This window comes from Sarcophilus harrisii, chromosome 1, assembly GCF_902635505.1.
Source record: "Sarcophilus harrisii chromosome 1, mSarHar1.11, whole genome shotgun sequence".
NCBI lineage: Eukaryota > Metazoa > Chordata > Mammalia > Dasyuromorphia > Dasyuridae > Sarcophilus > Sarcophilus harrisii.
The window spans coordinates 345,055,098-345,073,959 of NC_045426.1; the positions used below are offsets into that span (position 1 = coordinate 345,055,098).

At 44.4% G+C, this 18,862-nt stretch overlaps 2 protein-coding genes across 5 annotated transcripts in view; one reads left to right on the top strand and one right to left on the bottom strand.

Annotated features, from left to right (window-relative positions):
• Positions 1 to 18,082, bottom strand: SPSB3 (splA/ryanodine receptor domain and SOCS box containing 3). Of its 4 annotated transcripts, XR_004230829.1 has the most exons (8): positions 17,333 to 17,417; positions 11,001 to 11,141; positions 5,412 to 5,589; positions 4,433 to 4,620; positions 4,220 to 4,322; positions 3,808 to 3,933; positions 2,846 to 3,442; positions 1 to 226 (listed from the first exon to the last, which is right to left on the bottom strand). XR_004230829.1 is itself a non-coding variant. In XM_023497830.2 (7 exons), exons 2-7 carry the CDS (start codon positions 11,127 to 11,129, stop codon positions 3,108 to 3,110), a joined length of 1,059 nt encoding a protein of 352 aa, XP_023353598.1. In that variant the 5' UTR covers positions 11,130 to 11,141; positions 17,987 to 18,082; the 3' UTR covers positions 1 to 3,107. The 4 variants fall into 4 exon arrangements, 3 of the variants coding, with proteins under 3 accessions (XP_023353598.1, XP_003762083.2, XP_031801679.1); XM_023497830.2 differs by lacking the exon at positions 17,333 to 17,417 and adding an exon at positions 17,987 to 18,082 and having other exon boundaries at positions 1 to 3,442; XM_003762035.4 differs by having other exon boundaries at positions 1 to 3,442.
• Positions 17,403 to 18,862, top strand: part of NUBP2 (nucleotide binding protein 2) — a 13,017-nt gene continuing 11,557 nt past the window's right edge. Inside the window, exon 1 of the mRNA XM_003762005.4 lies at positions 17,403 to 17,918. Coding sequence (XP_003762053.1) covers positions 17,903 to 17,918 — 16 coding nt within the window. The 5' untranslated portion in view covers positions 17,403 to 17,902. The remainder of the gene's footprint in view (positions 17,919 to 18,862) is intronic.

Below are 18,862 nucleotides of genomic sequence, written 5' to 3' on the forward strand. Positions count from 1 at the left end.
TTCATTAACAAACACTACTGACTTTATTGAAGGCAAAGTTTTAAGAAAAAATAAGACGACACAAAACAAGACCCCAGTTTCCTCATTGCCCTTTCTCATGAGAGGGTTCTACCACTAGCTCCTTTCTTTTGGCGGCAGGATCATTTCACTGCTGGCGGTTCCTTGGGATTGTACCTGAGAATGCTGCTGGTTACTGTAGTTCCTTGCTTTGTTCTGTTCCAGGAGCCTTAAGGGATGCAAAGAAAAGCCATCATTCAGCGGTGTGCTTAGTGAGATGGGACTTTCCTTAAGTCTCCTTCAGTGTTAGTCATCCCAGACTACCCAAAGGCCACAAAGGAAACTACCCCAAGATAGCAGTTTTCTGTGGGTGGGGAGAGGAAAAATGGATGAACCAGAAAGACAAAAGTTTTTGCTCAGGTTCTTGCAATCTGATGCCAAGGGAGTTCAGCAGGAGTCAGATGGAGTAATATCCAGCTCAAAGGTGGCAGAGATGAAGACCCTGCTACTAAAGACTAGGAAGGTTAATTTCTGGCCCTAACCAACTTTGAGGGCCTTTTTTCTGAGGGACTGCCCTAGTGCTGGGCAGAAAGGGCACAGGAGATGTTGAATCACATCACTATTTGCAATTTCAGTCATCTGTGATGCTTTAAGTTTCTTTCTAAATCATGTTAGATTGGTAGGGCACTGCCCCCTCCTAAACTGTACTTTTTGTCCTTCATCTCCTCCTCCTTCACAAACCTTGGTGATATTACAACTGCACTCACAGCAGGAGCTAAGCCAGCATGTGTGTGCAATTACAAAGGTCATTGCCCATGGTCAGTACAAGTGCTTCAATCCCTGGCCAGGGTGGGCCTAGGAGAGATCACTGCCAATCTTTTAGAATAACAGTTGTACTAGCACACATTCAGAAATTTTGTATTCTAAGCATTCAGTTCTCATTTCCAGCCTTGATTTCATTACATTGTCTAGCCGAGGAAACTTTTACTCATATATACTCTCATCTGTACAGCGAGTAGTAGAGAACCCAGTCTCATCTGTAAAATGACAATTCATAACAAACGACCTCCAAAGTGTATCCCTTCTGGCTTAACATCCACAACCCTACGAGTTAGATCATCTTAAAAATACAAGATTCTGTGTTCTGTGCTTTCTCCTTGGGGATGCAAGTTCTCCGACATCATCCCTTGGTCTGCCTTAATAAATGGGCTGCCTCTTTTTAGGAGCAATGACAATACCGATTCAAATTGAGGCCCACCAGACTCTCTATTGGAGAGCCTGGCCAGGCGAGTTAAGTCAAGGTAGACTTAAGTAGAATGGAAACCAGGAGCAAGGCTTGCTGAACAGGGCACTCAAGGAAAGACAGTGTACAACTCAAAGAGTCACAAAACATGGGCTGCTGATCCAAGTCTTCTAACACAGATAGGACTAAGACTTTTTGCAATCCCCTACCTACAAGTAATCAGGGCCAAAATCATCTGGCTCAGTTGTCATACTATCCCTTTAGTTCTCTCCTTGTTCAGCTTCCACAACCCTATCTGTCAGATCATCTTACATCTCCTCCCCTTACACCCTCCAACCCCAGACCAAGAGGGTTCAAAAGCTGTTATAAGGTTACTGGATAAGGGGGAAGGATAGGAGGTGTGGGAATTACCAACTTGTACATGATCACTGGGTACCTTTAGGCACATGCACTTTGTACAACAGAGCAGGAAGGCCTGTCTCTGGCTCAGCAACACTGCAATAAAGATTATCTGATTCGGTTCTGAAGAGTCAGCCCAAATCTATCCCTTTGAGTCTCCCATTTTGTGGAATCCTGACTTTTTGTGTGGATTGATTTGTGGCAAAACCCATAAAGGTTAAAAAAAAAAAAAAAATATCCCCCCCCCCCCCCCATTTCCCAGCTTTTCAGGAGTGTTTGTTAGTACAGCAATTGGCTTTTTCTTGATGCCTTGCTGCCCAGCATTAAGGTGGAGAAGGAACCAGGCAGAAGAACAAAGACATGGGAAACGAGGCTAAGCTTTTTCGAAGCAGAAATTGTGGGTGGCAAGAAACATGGAAAGGGGCAACAAAGCAAGAGATGTAATTAAGGAATGAAGTGGGAAGTATCAGTAAGCTGAACAAGGTGAGAGCTAAAGGGCTAGTATGACAACTGAGCCAGATGATATAAATTGATGGTTATTCTGTTGGGCCAAGATTTTTTTTTTCTTCAATGAAAAATTCATTAAAGTTTAGAGGAGAACTCTAAACTCTTTCACCATTTCCAGCATAGATAGGATGCAGTTACAATTTTAATAAGCAGGGGATTAGAGTACCTGGCAACTCACACCATCTTAGCAAGATTCTATGAACCTGAAGGCCCCTTAGGTCATCACAACGGTACTTAGACCACCCCTCACATATCACACATCCACCCAACTCCTAAACATGGGCCCATTTACTTTTGTCATCTGTAATTCAATATAAACTATTTTGACTTTATTACAGTGATTTGATACAGTCTCTGATACAGGAGCAGAAAAGAAGCTGACAACATGCAAAAGCAGGTTTTGTTTTTTTTGTTTGTTTTTTAAAAATTCTAGATCCTAGTTCTGAAGCCCCAAGAGGTGGGGAGGGAACACATCACAATATTAATCAGGCTTTTCTCCTTGCCCCTCTCAGCTGGACATTTGAGAACAACTGAGGCTAGGCTGCAGCATTATCCTCCCCCTCCCATGAGGCAGGAGTGATTGGAGTGATCATATGCTGTCCCCTGATGGAGGCAGTAGCACTGCAATCTCCACCACCCTACAGAGGACCTGGAGTGACCCTTGGGCTAAGTCCAGAATAAGGGCTCAGGGAGCCTTACTGTTATCTGTTTCCAAGCAGATGCTCTTGGGTTCATGGCACAGTCTTCCAGTCCAGGTGAGGAGCAGGTGCTGTGTCCTTAAACTAGTTCCTGAATGAGGGGAGTATCTTGGCAAATTCAAACCACTGGAGCTTTTCCCAAGGAAGGGGATGGGCAACCTCCCCTCCCAACCTTCCCTCTTGTCCCAAGAGTGTGTGGAGGAAAGGGAAAAGAAAGAGAAGCCACCCCAAGCCCAACAAGGCAGTTTTCATTGGAAAATAAGTTAAGTCCGTCGACACCGCTTCCTTTGACATGGCTTGGCCTCTGGGCTCCCCGAGCATGCTGCCGCCTTGGGCGACTGTGACGGTAGGGGGCTATAGTTCATGCTCAGGACCCAGCCCAGTTTGTTGTGCAGCATCTGCTTGAGGCCAGGAGGTAGAGGCAATCCTTCCAGTGTGTCTCCAGAATCAGGCAGCAGTTGGCGAAGACGGTAGCAACACAGATATTGCAAGGAAGTGAGGCTGGCACAAGAACGAATCACCTTCATGCTACTCTTGGCGGCAGTGGAGCAAACCATGGGGTAGAATTTCTTGTTCTGCAGTTTGGTGGCAGCAACTCCTGGCAGGAGACATGAGGTAAGTGAAAGGGGACTCATTGGCCTCTCTGCTCTATTTGGGAGGCACAGCCCAGGGTACCTAGACCTAATCTATGCTGCCCAGGACAAGGCAGATCAGGATCTGAGCGTCTGAGAGGATGGAGACCAAAGACTGGGGGGGGTGGGGGGGGGGGGGGGTCACTTACAAAGGGCCTCCCCTTTCTTTCCTCTAGGGAATAACTACCCAAAGCGAGCACAGATCCAGATTCCGGATTGCTCTTTCTAAGGGCTCCAGAGCCAACAGCATGTTCTCCCTAGGTGCCTTCAGGTCATCCACATGTTAAAGACATTCCATGTTGTAACTTGAAGCTTCAGCTCCCGCCCTTACCTATGCATTTCCTGTTTTTGAAGAAGGTCAGTGTCCCATGCCAAGTGTCTAGGTGAACCCCGATGATGGAACCCTGGCCAAACCGTGAGGAGAAGCTCATCTTGTCACCCTTGTGATGGAGAAGTCCTGAAATGGCAGTCCCAAAGAAGGGAAAACTAGATTTGGTGGATCTCATTTCAATTCCCCTTTTTTAGCCCTCCCTTTTGAATACTAGAGATACAGCATGATCTTTCCTACAGTTTTTGATCCTTTCTCCCCATACCCATATCCTCCCCCAATCTGCCCACTCAGATCTTCCAGTCTACCTGTAGGCATAAACCCCCCAACCCATCTTTTAGTAAGATTTTCACCTCCCCGAGTCTTAGCAACAAGCACCTTTTTCTTGCGTTCTCATCAGTCCTCATATGCTCACCTGTGTAGGAAAGGCCCCAGCTGTCTTCATCCTTGCCCAGCAAGCTGCAGAATGTATGGCGGTACTTATCCAGATTTACATCTGATGTCCCAATACCAACCATCTACCAGAAACAGTGGGGAGAAGGGAAGGAGAACACTAAGCCATGGAGAGGTGTCCTGTAGTCAGCACCCATGTTGTACAGCAGTATTCCCCCACATTCCCCTAATATACCATATCGGTGCCGTAGACTGGGGAAGTCATCTTAATTTCCCAAAAATGCTGGCCTTCACATAGTTCCTTGTTCCCTCGTATGGCCGCTGTGCCACAGCTATATTCCATATGGAAATTGACTTTGCGGTTGTCACAACTTAGCAGAGTGGCCGTCGATTTGTTCAGATCATCCCATACCCAATCAAAATCTGTATTGGAGGAAAAAGAGTCTTATCTTGAGGACAAGCAAGAGGAACTGACCCCACAACATACCCAAGGCCAAATCTAACATCTTTCTTTACTGACACCATCTGCTGGTGTGACTGATGCTAACAGGGCAAGAAAAAGGCCCAGTAAAACAGCAAAACAGGATCACGTTCACTGCTGAATGAGAGAACCACTTAGGAGGGCCAATCCAGAGACATTCACCCCGCTCCCCCCAAGTTTCCTTGACCTCAACTTGCTACATGCAGATGATCCTGGTCAGGTAAAGAGATACATCCTGCTTTGCTACTGATGTATCCTCACAATTTCTCTTCATTTTCTAGACTTATTCTCAATCCAGGAAAAAAAAAATACCCAAGGACAAACTATGGCCATAAAAATTCTTAAAAATCCTTTTCTTAACCTCAGTTCCATGTTCTCTTTTTGGTACTGAACCCCAAGGGTATATTACTCTGCTCTCCATTAAAAGAGGCAGTTGTTATAATTTCCTTTGATAAAGCAAACTGCCCCTGCATTTTCTTTCAGCTGTCCAACGAGGGGGGAAAAAAACAAGTCAAAGGCTCTAATATAGAACCAGCCAGTTCCCAAACTCCATTGGCCTGGGAACCAAATGCAAGCAATATTAAGCTTAAGCTAATTACCACCTGAGTCCAGGCAGGCTGACTCTGAAGCCCTTAGAAACAGCCAAGAGCCCCAAGAAAATCATTGCTAACCGCTAATTAGCTTTGGCTATTGGCTATTGTGGGTCCCCACAGGAAATCCGGAGGCCCCTTACAGTCATCTTCCTCGCCACACTGGCAGTCCCTGCTTCGATGGCTGGTATGGAGGCTGGCACAGTACGGAGTTTCGCTTTGGCTCTCACAGTCGCAGTAGGATTCCCCAGTCACAGGCACAGCACTCGGGATGGAGGGTGGCAGGGAAGGGAACTCTGCCTCTGAGTCTGAGTCACTGTGCTGTCAAACAAAAAGCCAAGGGCAGGTCAGGGCGTCAGCCTGTCCAAAACTTGGGCATGGTGGTGGCTCACGGGCTAAGGCCTAGGAAAAGGCGCAGAAAAGACAACAAAGCCATGACAAGGGTCCCTCCCTACCCTTCTAATTGGTTTAAGAGGTCTCTGTGGTAGAGTAGACAGCTTGAGGAACATGCTCCCAGCACCATCTTCTGTGCTAAGAAGTCAGGAGAGCAGAGAACATCATATTTCCTCTCCTCTGGAGAAGAATCTTGGAATACGTGGCCTAGGACTGTCCCACATAGGTAACACACACCAGTTGGAAAAAAACAAGTTACCTGGCTTCACTCTCCTGAGTGCCTATGCTTTTTGATGTACAGAGATTCCCTGTCGGTCTGCCCTATCTGAAAAGTCCACCTCCTAAGAGCTTATTTGAAAAAGTGAATCATTACATCATCATAAATATTACTAAACAAGCTCTATGACATTACATTTTCATACAGGCTTTAAGTTGCTGAATCACCCTCCAAACCGAGCAACTTCCAGCTTTTACTTTATGAAAATTTGACTGAGTGCAAAGTAAGCGCAACATTTTTAATAAAGAACTTCCTTGGGACTGAGGATCCTCAGGAAATCGTAGGTTTACACTAGGGCTTTCACAATCCATGGATAGTTCCTGAATATTCAGGAACATAGTAGTTATTGCAAAGATGCCATAAGGAACTTCAGGCAGCAATTATTAAGTAATCATTACAGATAGCATGAGCTACCTGCCCACTTCTGGAAAATGCTGAGGATTCCTCTGTCACAAGTGTATTATTATCAATGGTTGCAGAATCAGAGTGTCTGATGACCAAAAATTCCATGGCTAGGAATCCTAGGAGTCAATCCCATGACTCATCCAAACTGAGAACTACTACCTGCTTAAACTTCAACGTCAAGGCCAATGCAAGTGAATACTTCTTACAAGAGAGCAAAGCCATATCGTTCCTGCCACAGCATCAACTTCTTGCTGGTAGCCCAATCTAAGTCCCTATATTTAAGGATCAGGATGTTAATTTGACAGAGGAGAGTTACAAGGGGAAATCTAGGTCTTATAGAACATAGAGGGTGTGCTAAGAAGATAGGAAACCTGCAGCTGAACCACTAGCCACAAATGAGAAATATCAGGAATACACACCACATAGAGCCACGTTGAACCTAATAGTGGAGTAAAAGTTAATAGTTGTAAGAAAGTGACCAAGTCTGGAAATTATTATGAGGACTAATCACAGCAGTCTGGTAATCAGAGTTCTTGTGAGAGCCTCACAAATCTTTATCTGATTCTAAGTCACTGAAACCTATCCCAGCAGATTTAACTAGCTGTCACATCCTACAAAGCTAAAGCTTTTTACAGAGAATTATCCTTTGCAAACCCAACCTATTAAAGTGTGGAAAGACTCAGCTTCAGGATTAAGGGAACAAAGTGATAAACGCTTTTAATCATAGCTATTCATAAAGCCACAGTATAGGTGGTAGTACAGTGTGCATCACTGTAATACAGTGAAGATTTAGAGATTTTGGAATACTAAAGTCTGTGAAAGGCCACAGAAGAATAAGAACTTCCCTCAGCCAGAATTTCCTTATCTCCAGCCCACTCACCTAACCAATACTCCAACATTTATTTTTCTCCTTTAGAAAGCTCTATTCTTAACTTGGCCTTTAAAGTTCTAATGGCTCTATCATTCAGATGCCTTACAGAGATTTATTATCTAATCTTGGTACTTGACCAGCTGCCATAGAAAGGAGGCTCGGAAAGGCTACCCTGCTAGAGCTCTCAAAATCCATGAAAGTGGAAACAATCCAGGCAATGTGTGACTCTGGCCATCAAGTTCATTAGCATCCCTTTTGTTACAAATGAGAAAAGAAGCTGCTTATCAAGAGGTAAATTTCATGCAAAATTAGCCCCCTTTCCCAAAAGTGCCTTCAGAAAAATATGCTCAGATATTTTATTCAAATGTCTTCCTATGGTTTTCTTCCTGATATTTATTGCTCATATTTATATGTTATATGAGGACAAAAAAGGAATTGTCTCCACCTTAGTAGAAGGAGAAAGTGAGGCTCTTAAAGATTGAATGTTGTGCTAAGTTGATCACATGGCTAGTAAATGAGGAGCCACAATTCTTCTCTATCCTGATATAGGCCAGTTGTAGCTGGTGTCTGTGTTCTTTATTATTATAAAAGAATGAGCACCATAATTGTGATTTAGTGGTTTTTCAAATCTTATGGATGCCTCTTTTTTCTAATCACACTAACCCAAATAAGTCCTGACACACCCACTAAGAACTTCTACACTTCTGACAAAAAATGTGAGACAAAAATTGAATCCATCAAATATAATCAACCCATTAATTGTACTGCAATGTACTGCAATTGTACATGCAATAGTAAATATCTACCCACCTAGGAGAACAGACTGAGTAGAGAAATGATGGCTATTTTAAAGGACTAGTATATAAAAGAGGGAGTTGGCTTGTTCTGAGACCTGAGGGCATAATAGCAAAGGGCAATTTTAAGTTGCAAGTCAACATGCCTTTATAAAGTACCTACTCTTAGCCAGGAACTGGGGATTCAAAGATGGGAATAAGAGATCGAATAGGAGAAAACAGGCAAATATTTAGGGAATACACAAGCCCCAAGATAAAACAGAGTTAATCTTTGAGAGAAGGCCCTAGATGGAATAGCAGAAAGAGCCCTGAACCTATTTTCAAGAGCTAAATTCAAAGACATTTATTTACAAGCTGTAGGATCCTAGGAAAGTCATTTAACCTGTCTTGGTTTCCTTCATTGTAAAACAGAAATAAGTACACCTTAGCTCCCAAGATTGTGGTTGGGATCAAATAATATAATTCAAGACGCTTCAGCCATCTTATTTCTTATCCAAATGAATTTATTTTGCAATTCTTTCATCATACCACCACATCCCAACATCCAGATACTAGTGTGATTAAAATCAACTTCAAAGATATACAGACCTACTCTTTACCTAGAACCTAGAGGTCCACAGTCTTTCCAAGTATTTCTGTTCTTGACTATTTAGAACAAGGCCCTTGATCTCTCTCTCTCTCTCTTTTTTTTTTTTTTGCAGTGATGGGGCCTATATGTTGGGAACACTGTGTGTTTACTCACACTGTTAAGACAACTTAATGTGATTAGGTTTCCTGAATTGTGTTTTTTTTTTTTAAGTGGATGACTCACTGGAATAGAAACTAGGTATTTAAATTTTTTTACTGGAGAGAAATTGGAGATATTTAAAAGACCCCATCTTTTAGGCCTCTGCCAACTGTTTAAATGTATTTAGGTTTCTAAAATACTGGAGAGAGGCATTTTCAAAGTTACCCAGTCCAATTCTAATGCCTAGTAAAATAATGCGCTAATCTGCAATTTATCAAGATCCCCACAAGGGCTAAATCCTAAAGAGAAGGGCTAGGTCCTAGACTAGCATATTCAGCCTGGGTTCTGGAGATTCTCCAGATAGAAGGGAGGGAGGACTTTATGTTTTGCATAAGGTACTGAAGGCAAGGTGCAAAAGGAATGTAAACCATTAGATGACAGGTAAAAACAGCATGGTAAATGTATGTGCTAACAACTGCAACAAATATTGTAAATTTTTAAGCCACACACTGTCAACAAATATAACCCGCACTCCCCTGATGCAACACTAGACAATGAGTCTCATTACCTATGATGAAACATACAGGAGTGAATTCTCAAGGCCACTAGGTAATCTAAGATGGAAGAGGTACAGCAATGTAGGCCAGGCCATAGGATAGTCAAAATAAACAAAAGATCAATCAACAATAATTGCAATAAGATTAAAAAAACACAAAAACAAGGCAACTGGAAAATTATGGAAAACCCCAAGAACAGGAGGGCACCCATTCCTCTTTATGCCTGAAGCTCATTTCCTTAGATACCTTCTGAAAATGTTCAATGCACTATACCTTTTTGTTTACATAATCTGATATATTCAGCATATAAAATGTTTTTGCATGATTGCTATTGTCACAAGGGAAGGTTCATGCTGGTGTGTGGGTTTTATTTCCCCCCACTATCCCCAGAAAGCAACAATAAAAAGATATCAGCATGAAATTTTTTAAAAGAATTGGAAAGAAACCAAACTTGAAGAAAACCTGCTTGGATTCACTGTTGCTATGATTCAGAAAGAAAAAAAAACATAAGGTTATGGGATGGTCTTACTACCTCAGCAACACAAAAGAACACTTCCTATTGTAACCAGCTCCTTTAGAGCAGGCACCTCAAAGTTGCAGGACCTTCAATATCTGTCATAATCTTAAGAGTTCCCCCCAAAGCTTAGTGACTATCAAAAGCAAGCCTCCCCATCCCATAATTTCAGTTCAATCTGTTGTGTTCACATCATCTCAGGTGAAGAAGCATCTCTCTCCATTCCTTGCTTCAGCTATATTTTATATATCACAAATGGGGATTTCCACTTCCCATTCCCTTTTCTAAGAGTCAACCCTAAAACTGGGTACAGGAACTCTGACCATGTTCTCATCAATGACATGAGAGCAAGGACAATGGTCTCCTGACCCAAACATTCAAAATGGAGGGGTCTAATTTGCCATCATGCTGCAGCACTGTAGACTCATGTTTAGCTATACAGCAGAAAGGAAAACACTTCTTTGCTATCTGAATAAAAACCTAAAAGCTCAGCTACATTCCTGGTAAGGAAATAAATGCCCTTAATTTCTCCTACTGCCTACAAAGGTACTTCTCCCTTATTCCGCTCTTCTTTTGGCCTCTCTAGGAAAACCTCATAGACTTGCTTCTCTCCACCCTCAGAAGTGTCCTAGGTATATCTTTTTAGACCTACAGAGATGGCCCCTAAACCATTATGAATAGAAACATGAAGCAACAAGCACTGCAGACATACCCAATATAGTACCACCAACTATGAGTCCTACCCAAGAGAAAACATGCTATTACAATAATCTAACAATACTTAGCAAGGGTTATAGGTAAAAAAAAAAACATCAAACCAAAAAGGCAAGACCATTGATTATAGCCCCAAAGCTCCTTCCCATCCCTCATTTCCCCCACAATGGCATTTTCTCTCTGAAACATCATCTTGAACTTGTTTAACAGGGGCCCACTAGCAGGCTAAGATCCAATCTGCTCTTTTCATACTTCTTGGAACTGAGGTTTTTTTTTTGCATTTTAAAACAAAACATTTTTTACCAATATCTGGTGTAGAATAATTAATGATGGATAAGAGAATTTGGTCCTGTTTTTCTCATATCCATTCCTCCTATGCCTGAAGCTCATTTCCTTAGATACCTTCTGAAAATGCTCAAACCTGAACTAAAAATAACCTACTAATTAATTACTCTTCTTGTGAAGAAAGCAGAAACCCACCTGTCCATCAGAATCATAGCCCCAGTTGGTGGTGCCAGAGGCCAAAGCCACAGCTCGGGCATCTGCCTCCCGGCGGGCCCCGCTCAGAACAAAATGCCAGGCCCGGCTGCTGCGGGTGCGTCGGGCCATGGTGGAGAAGATCTGGAATAAAAAAGAGAAACAAGCCACGGGTAAGATGAAGTCTGTGATGTGGGAAGCTTCCTCAGAACTCAATTTCCAGGAGGAATTAAAACTTCCCCATGATTGTCCCATGAGTTCTTCAACAGGGACAGTAGTTCATAGCTAGATTATCCAAAAACATGATTTTGATAAAAACTATGTAGTTCTTGGGACTCTGCAATAGGCTATTAGAAACAGAGCTATCTTCTTTAGTATCTAACTACCATCATCTACCATCATCTAGAAATGATGAAGGATCACAGCCAAAGCCAGCACCCCTCCCATATTCAATCCCAGGACTTAGGAAGCCAGCAGCAGCACATTCTTCCTTTTTAGCATGAGTGCCACACCCTTAATGCACACCTTCAACCACAGGATCACTAGGGATTTTCCCACTCCCAGTCCTGCCCAATGAGCTTGTCAGACACAGTTACTGCCCAACACCCCATAATTCTCAACCTCCTGCATCATCAAGACTGTAATTTAAAAGACTACTGAATTTGGAGTTGGAAGAACAACTTTCAAATCCCAGTCTGTCACTTACTATGACTGGAAGCTCAGGTTATTTCCTCTTAGCCTCAGTGTAATCACAGATGATTTCTAATGTCTCTATCAAGTATGGAAAACAATACAAATCAATGCAAGGTATTTTCATGTTTGCGAGAATTTTAGATCTTGACTAATTAGAGCTGAAAATTAGAGATGGTGGACAGGGGAGAGAAAACTTTTCCAGCTATGGAGAATGTTCCCTATGATCTTTGGTAGCCACCCTCATTTATACCAGCCCATGGAGCCAGTGTGCTGTAATCTGAATGCTGACCATCTGTTCCTTTTTCCCACTTCTTAGGTAACTGCCAGCTAAGAAGTAGAGCATTTAAGCTGGCTTTGGAGAGAAATCTGGCTTCTGATCCTGGCTCTATGGACTTCAGTTTACCCAACTGTAAAATGGGGATAAAAATTCCTACAGTACACAGTTCAAAACAGGGAAGTTACATGTTAAGGTGGAGGAAGTAATATGGATGCATAAGACTTCGGTTTGAACCCCATAATCAAAACTTAGTAGTCATGTGACCATGTAACTTCTGAGTCTGTTTCCTCATTTGTAAGATGGAAGGACCCCAACTCTCTACCTCAGAGGGTGGTTATGAGACTGAAATGAAAGTTTCATTAGGTATTATTAAACTGTCAGTTATTATAATTCTTGAAACATCTCAGAGCTTTGCACAGCTTTTAAGATTATATTCAATCAGTTACCTTTATTAACATACTTTCTACCCTACATTAGGGCAAGAACCGTGTTTAATAATCTTTTGCAACTCATTCAATTTCTAGTACTGTACTACACAAGGCAAGCAATTTTAGAGGGCCTGGTCTAATTTCTACCTGAGACCAGAGGCAAAGACAGATTTCTTAGCATCCAGTGGGGATTAAGTCCAGTTCTTTTCAGCCACTACTTCCAAGCTTTCCTAAAACCAACATGATAATGACAAAATTTCCAATCTATAACCCAATAGCTGATCCCCCCCCCCCAGATTCCTCAGCTCAATCAAAGGCACCCCACCCACCCAAGACCCCACTCTGAATTGCAAAATCTCCCTTAAGTCTCCCTGACACAGACGGAGTGGGAAGGTTTCTAGAGGCTACAGAACATTCTTGACCCATAAACAAGCAAGTAGTCTGTAGCAACAAAAAGAATGGTTGCTTCACTGACCCAGAAATCACCTCTAAGAATACAGTTCCCATCTACCAACGATAGTGCTGAGCTCTATTCCCTACAAAATGTGTTTACAAAGGAAAAGGAAAATAAAACAGCTAGTATTTACATAGCTTTTAAAGGAAGGAAAATGGAAAGCAGTATCATTCTTTTCCAGTCCCAAGCTGGCATAAAGGCACCACATAAATAAACAAGGTAAACATTTTGACCACAGCCCCATAAACTACAAATTCTAATTGAAATTCTTATGTCAGCTATTATATTATTATATTAATTGTTGAATCCTATTATCAAAGATAGGGACCATGGATATTACAAATCTGAGTACTGTGAAGACTGGGATAGGGGAAGTATAGTTTCTTCCCTACTTCACTGTTAAAAAGAAGTCAGGTGACACTTGTATTCAAATCCAGACTTTGAATCACCAAGAACAAAAACATCAAGAGCACATCATCAACAGAATTGAGACATCAGGTAATGCATAGAATTTTTGCCCTGACCTTCCACCACCTTTACATTGCAATGATGACATAATACCCAGAACTTGTAGTTGTCCTCACCTTAAATCTATCCATTACAAAGCCACAGCATTTCAGGCTTAACACTTTAAAAGTCACTAATCCTTAAGCCAGCAAAAAAGAAAGCATAAATGATTTGTCTCATTTACACATCCAGAAATAGAATAAGTAGCCAGAACCTCAACCCCACTGGGTTCAATCCATAGGGCAGCTTGAAACCAACACTTTTAAAAGGACACAGAAGAACCCTAAGCACAAACACTTCTGGCGGTCAGAGTCAACACTAAAACCATCACAAATCTAAGATAGTACCTCGAAGACTGTGATGAAGAGAAAGTACTTCCTATTCCATTTTGTTAGACCTATATTCATATCTTGGCTTTAATCACTTAAGTTTCATGACTATTTTGTCATGACTGTCACTTGGAAAGAAGACCAGATGTGGAGCCAGAAGACATATATTAAAAATCCTAGGTTTGACATTTATTAGCTGTAATCTTAGAAAAGATACTCAAAACATATCAGACTCCACTCCATGGACTCCCTATTACCTGCAGTTTCAAATATATAATTTTCTGGGTAAATTTGTCAGTCCATTAGGCTACTATGTTCCAGACACTGCTAACAAGGCTTCCTCCTGCCTTTCCCATTTTTAAAAATACCTCTTTTCTACATACAAGGATTCAGTAATTCTTTCTCCTTATCTGAAAGTTTCTTGAATTCAAATTCCAATTTAAAATCTTATCTGCTGCAAGAAGCCTTTCCCAATCCCCTTTTAATAACAATGCCTTCCCACTAAGATTATCTCCCAATAATCTCTCCATGAGCTATTCCCATAAGGAGAGACTCTAAGAGGCAGGGTAAGGACTGAAAAGGGAGGGGCAGTAGGAAGGATAAGAGAGTCCACCTTTTTCAGTAATTCAATGCTTGCTTAGTATGTACATAAAAGGTAGAATTTTACAATCTCAATCTGGAGAAAAATATAAGAAACTGATGAAAGATAAACTCTGGTCAAAGTTCATCATAAGGTATTACATCTTTTAATGGCTGATAAGGAAACTGACTCCCAGAATATCCAGCATGACTGTCAATTCTTTATACAGAAAGATCCCTAAAATGTGGGTTCATACAGTTCAACTATGTTTAAATATCACTTAAGACTTTATAAACAAACTTCCTCTAGGTAGGCAGTCTTCTAACTTTCAAATTGGTCTCATAAGACCCGAACCATTAAGAGGTGTGAAGGTAGGGCAAGAGTAGCAGCCAGCAATTACAAAGTGCTTCAATGTAAAAGCACTTTATAAATGTTGATTCTCTCAACTACCTTGGGAGGTAGGTGCTATTATAAGAAATAGGTTAAGTGACTTGTCCAGTCACACAACTTCTAAGTTTCTGATTTTAAATCCAGCTGCCTTAAGAAACATAAATTTGTTTGGTTGGTGGTTGTCTTTTTGAAGAGAACTAAAAATGACATCACTATGTTAGTGTCAAGGTACAGTGTAATGTGTCTAACTATGGCAGATAAGAATAGACACTCAAAGAGAGCTGTACCACAGATCAGACAAAAATAGTCCTTATGAACTCAAGATAGTATGAAGGCAAAGCAAAGAAAGCAAAGCCAGAAAAAAATTTCAGCTTCACCTCAATAATATCAACTCCTAAAATGTAACCATGCTTTTTTTCCTTGACTGGGTGGGTCTTTCAGGCTACTGGTCTCACCATTGAAACTTCTATCTGCTCTATTCTAATCAACTAAGGGGAAGGGATGGGGGGTGCTGTTAAGTGTTCACTACACTGGTGCAAGACTTGGGGGAAAACATCTGACCACAGGCTCCTCAGAAGAAAATTTAGTCTCAAGGGTTTAACAGATGTTTTGACCCCGTAACAAGTCCCTTATTGGTCAGTCACCACAACAGGGAACTAGGGCATTCTATAAAGGATGTTTTGATTTTGACCAAACTATTCTAGTTCCAAAGAAATGATAAAAAAAAAAAACAAAAAACCTCATACTTATAGGTAGTAGCATGGTAAATAAATTAACACACAAATTGCCCAAATTAACAACTTCCCCTTAACTCCTGCTGTTACAGGGGGAAAATATTTCTAGAGAAAATGACTAAGATTAAAAATATGCATATTTTAAAAAGGATAATAAATTGTCACGGATCTCTTGATGAGCCTCCAGTATTTTTTCTACATGAATAAACCCCCCACAGCCTGCTAACTCCTAACTCAACACCTCAAACACCTTGTCCACCAGTGTTTTAAAACCTTTACCAAGTGCATCCCTTGATTTTGTAAAAGCCCCATTTTATAAATGAGACAAGGTTGGGCACATGGCCTAACTTCAAATTACAGCACTTTTAATACCAACATTTATACGGTGGCTTTTTGGTGTGTATTTCCTTATTTGATCCTAACAAAGTTGGGGTGAAGAGGAAGTATCTCCATTATCATCTTCATTTGAGGAAGAATCTGAGGCTAAGCAAAAACTGACTAGTCCAGGGAGTAAAACAGATAAAAGTTGGAGGCAGAATCTGATCTCAGATTTTGATTCCAAGTCTAGTGCTTTCCCCACAGCATCAGCCTATTTCCCACCAGCTCCCTCAAAATTATAGAAAACTACCGTAGGTTGAGTCAAAGGAGACATTCAAAGCAACAGATGGCAAGAAGATTCAGAATCCATCCATCCATCCGAAGGAATGAGTTAAGTAACATTAAGCGCCTCCCCAATGTTAACCACACTTGGGGCTAAAGGGGGGGGCAGGGACCGACTACGCAGGCAGCTAAACTATAAGAGGCCAGACCTCCCGACTCAGACCCTTTCGCCCCAGAGTTTAGTGTCACTCCTCCCAGTTCAGATTCATGGACCTTCCCCATCTGGGGCTGTACTCCGTGTTTCTTTCACACTTTTTCCTCCCCTCCACATGGCAAGATGCCCCCTTCCACGCCAGTCCGCATGCCTCCCCTGCTACACCTGTAAAATTGCTGACCCCTTTTAAGGCACGACGGTCCCGCCCCCCCAACCCCGCTCGCACTTTAGGGCCTACAGAAGCATTGACCACATCGGGCTCCCGGTCTTTGGGTTCACCGCAGCCCGGGGCCGGGCCAGCCCCTTGACCTTTCCTCTCCATCGGCCACTTAAGGGGGCTGAGCAGCACTCCAGGCTGGCGCGAGGCCGGGATGGATGCCTGAACCACACCCACAGGAGCCACCCGAGAAACAAGTCCGGGGGAGGCCGAGGTCAGTGAAGCCGCGGCCTCAGTACCCCGCCCGGGGGCCTCCGAAGTGGAAACAAAGGCGGGACTTTCAGGCCCGGTACCCGCCAGCGGAATCTCTCGGGCAACGCTGACCCCAGGGAAGGACGCAGCACAAGAAAAGGCTGGGCCGACCTCGGCCGATCTAGGGACCCTGGGCCTGACACGCGCACATGCGGAGGAGGGCAAGCCTGCGGCCCCGCCTCCTCCGACCGGCCCCGGAGCTTTTCCCCTCCAAGTCCGCAGGCCTCCGACCAAACGACCAGGGCCGATAACGAGGCTCCGTTTCCTCGCCGGGACCCCCCTCCACATAGGAATGGGTCGTACTGTCTCCTGTCGCTTTTTCCGCTCGCTCCAACTACCCGCGGGATGCCCACTGGGCCTCAGTGAAGCCGGGGCTACCAAGGCCCGGCCTCCGCCCCGCCCCGCTACTCTGGGCCCTCCCGCACCAACCGCTGGCACCCCCTCCCATTGGGCGGTGCAAGCCGTTCGGTCCGCTCCAGAAGGGGAGCGCCGCAAGCTGAGCGAAGACGAAGAAGATCCATAAGGAGAGGCCTGAGGGGCGGAGGGAGAGGGAAGCGCAAGCGGAATCCGTGCTGAGGACTGAAGGACCTGAAGGGACCGGGGGACGCGCGGGGACCGCCAAGCCATCAAGGGCCCCACCCCAGGAGGCGCCGATCTTACCTCAGGCGCCGCCACCGCCGCGCTCCGCTTCAGCCCCGCGCTCTGACCTACTTTCCCCTCCCGAGCTAGACGTAAACAATCTCCTCCCCCGAGTCCCGCCCCCATCCTCCCATTGGTCCTTCGCCTGGGGGAAGGCGAGTCAGGCCTGGTTCGCCATCTCCGTTGGATAAGCCACCCTTAGGGAAATGGGAAAGGGGAGGGGTTCACGGAGCCAATGGCTAAAAATTCTGTCAATCATCAATCCGCGTCTCCATAGGAGAAACAGTAGCAACTCGGAGCCAAGTCTACCACGCACATTGGCCCAAAGACCAATAATTGAGAGAGTAGTCAATTTTTCGGAGTTAGAAGAAAGCCCACCTCCATTTCCCAGGAGTCGCGGGGCCGGGTAGCAGGCACGCCTTCAGAGATTTGATTGGTTAATAAGAGAAGACAAGGACAAAGGGGAGGGATAAGGGAAGAGATGTTGCTTCGGATTGGAGGAAACGTCCCTCACTCTAGGCGGGAGAAGGGAAGGGGGTGTGTGTACGCAGATGGAGGCGGAAGTTGTGACGTGAGATAGCGCCCGGCAGAATGGAGGCCACACAGGGTGAGTGAGTTCAGGAGGCGCTCTTCCGAGAGCCTCTCCCGAGAGATTCGCTATCCCAAATCTCTTACCTTGAAAGATGTAAATCACTTGCACAGTTCAGAGTTGGGGAGGGCCCACGGAAGCCAGGTGGACTAGGCGCTCCCCCCTGGAAGTCGGCGACTCGCTCTGCTAGAGGACCTGAGCATGCGCGAGGAGTCCCCTTCCCCCCCGCACCCCCGTGGGAGGTGAAAGCTCTTCCCCTCGCCGCCCAGGGGTGGAGTCAGGGCTGTCCCTGAATTGAGAACCTCTGGTGAGCTAGGGCGGAGGGGGCGTGAGTCTCTGAATTTAGCGCCAGTGGGACCGGGACGAGCGGAGGCGGCCCAGTCTCGGCGCCCCGTTCTCTGTAAAGCCGGACCAACTTCCCCACGTGACCCGCGCCGTCGGTCCTGCAACACCCACCCTCCCGAGTCCGCGGGACTTTGCAGTAATGGCCCTCCTCCACCCTTCCTCCCTGCGGTCCCGCGCTCCAAGTCCCCCTCCCTCCACCAGGCAGGCTTTAGTAGCTCTGAAGTTTCCTGCGCGCCAGGTACGGGGCTGAGGAATGAGAAAAGCCCCTGCTCCCGAGGAGTTTACTTACTAACCGGTGGTCTGTGCAGGTCCCCGTGGGAGGCAGAAGTCACATACACTCTCCAGCTCTTGGCTGACTTCCGCCTCCTCCTTCCCTCCCCCACCTGCCCTACAGGGTGAATGTACAAGTCGGGTTCTCATCCCCCAGCCCAGTTCTCCCCCTCTAATCTGGTCTTCTCCAAGTGCTCCCCCCATTCTAGATTGCTGGGTTCCCCTACCCTATCCCTGTCAGTGCAGCCCTTTCTCTTTCCCTCAGCCTGGCTTGGGGAGAAGGGGGAGACCCCCCCACTGTATTTCAATCCCCTGGGGTTCATAAAGGTTTAGATTACTTGACAGTT

Coding starts and splice junctions, on each gene's coding strand:
- SPSB3 (XM_031945819.1), bottom strand. Junction 5,590..11,000: donor GCTATGATTCTGATGGACAG/GTGGGTTTCTGC, acceptor TTTGTTTGACAG/CACAGTGACTCAGACTCAGA. Junction 3,934..4,219: donor CTGGGGCCTTTCCTACACAG/GTGAGCATATGA, acceptor CTGCCATTTCAG/GACTTCTCCATCACAAGGGT.